Source organism: Wasmannia auropunctata, unplaced genomic scaffold, assembly GCF_000956235.1.
Source record: "Wasmannia auropunctata unplaced genomic scaffold, wasmannia.A_1.0 LD310616.1, whole genome shotgun sequence".
Classification (NCBI taxonomy): domain Eukaryota; kingdom Metazoa; phylum Arthropoda; class Insecta; order Hymenoptera; family Formicidae; genus Wasmannia; species Wasmannia auropunctata.
The window spans coordinates 297-1,542 of NW_012052274.1; the positions used below are offsets into that span (position 1 = coordinate 297).

General features: G+C 27.6%; 1 protein-coding gene across 1 annotated transcript; it reads right to left on the bottom strand.

Annotated features, from left to right (window-relative positions):
* Positions 1 to 289: 289 nt before the first annotated feature.
* On the bottom strand, positions 290 to 853 carry LOC105461029 (the record flags this gene model as incomplete). Its single annotated transcript, XM_011707522.1, has 3 exons — positions 683 to 853; positions 443 to 556; positions 290 to 380 (listed from the first exon to the last, which is right to left on the bottom strand). Coding segments are annotated over exons 1-3 (360 nt in total), but the record flags the coding sequence as incomplete, so codon positions are not given.
* Positions 854 to 1,246: the final 393 nt, after the last annotated feature.

Below are 1,246 nucleotides of genomic sequence, written 5' to 3' on the forward strand. Positions count from 1 at the left end.
ATTGCTAATACCATAGATGTAGAATACTATGTCTATGACTAATACACATCCCAAATAGCAGTACAGAGAGTTAAAAGAAACTTGTCAGTCATATATCATTAATTCTGAACTCATTTTTAGATGCAAAAAGAATTCTTTTTCTAAAAATTCTGAAGAAAATTCTTTTTGTATCTGAAAATAAACTCACAATTGACATACGACTGAATATACGAAAGAAAATTCCTTTTGAACTTGTGTACTATCTAGGATACTTTTGGAACAGCATTCATATATAAGTTCAAAAACATACTTGAAACAGGTTGAGACCCGTGCAAACTATTCCACATACTATTAAACCTAACATCATTATTTCGAATGTGGACTGGATATACTTGGTTAATCTTCAAAAGCAAAAAATATTAGTTAATATATGAAATAATTATTGTCGCGTTATAATACAAACTTCATAGCTTGGCGATGTATATCTACGGCACGAATTATGCCTTTGGTCATCAAAATCTTCTTTATCGTAACATTTTGTAAAATGTTGATGTTTATTGCTTGCTCGATACGATAACTGTAAATGTTTGTGTCGCAATTATACAGTAACTCATCGATAATTTTTCAATTAAAATTATATCTTTATTTTTTAAATGGCAAAATGATTATTATTTCCTTATGTAGATTATTTCTATATTCATACCTGGCAATTCCAAACATTCCACAGATATGATGAATAAACATAATAAGCATTGTACCTATTGCTAACAGAACAGTCATCCCGATGCAAAAGACTACGTTACTATGTAAAAAAATTAAAAGAAAATACTTTTCTTGATCGATAAAATATTCCGTCATTGAAAGGAAACGATATGAATGAGATACATTCATCGTTAAATTAACATCAATCATGTTTGGCCAAAGTTGAATTAGAATTAAAGCAAATATTACCCAAACACAGGTTACTAAAAAAACATTACAAGGAAATTATTATTTAAATTACTAATGTGTATGTTTTTTGCACTATACAGGTGTATATTATTTTTGAGTGCAATTAGAATCGTATCTTAAAAAACAACTGATAACTATCCCTTTATTTTATTTATAAACACATGTATTATTTATCACAAAATGTGTAAATACTTCAATATACTTATCAGACAAATTATATGTTTAATATGTATGTATAAATATATTATCTAGCCAAAACACTAATTGTCTCCATTTAATGACATGTTAAATTAGGAATGTGGCCTCACATGCTAAC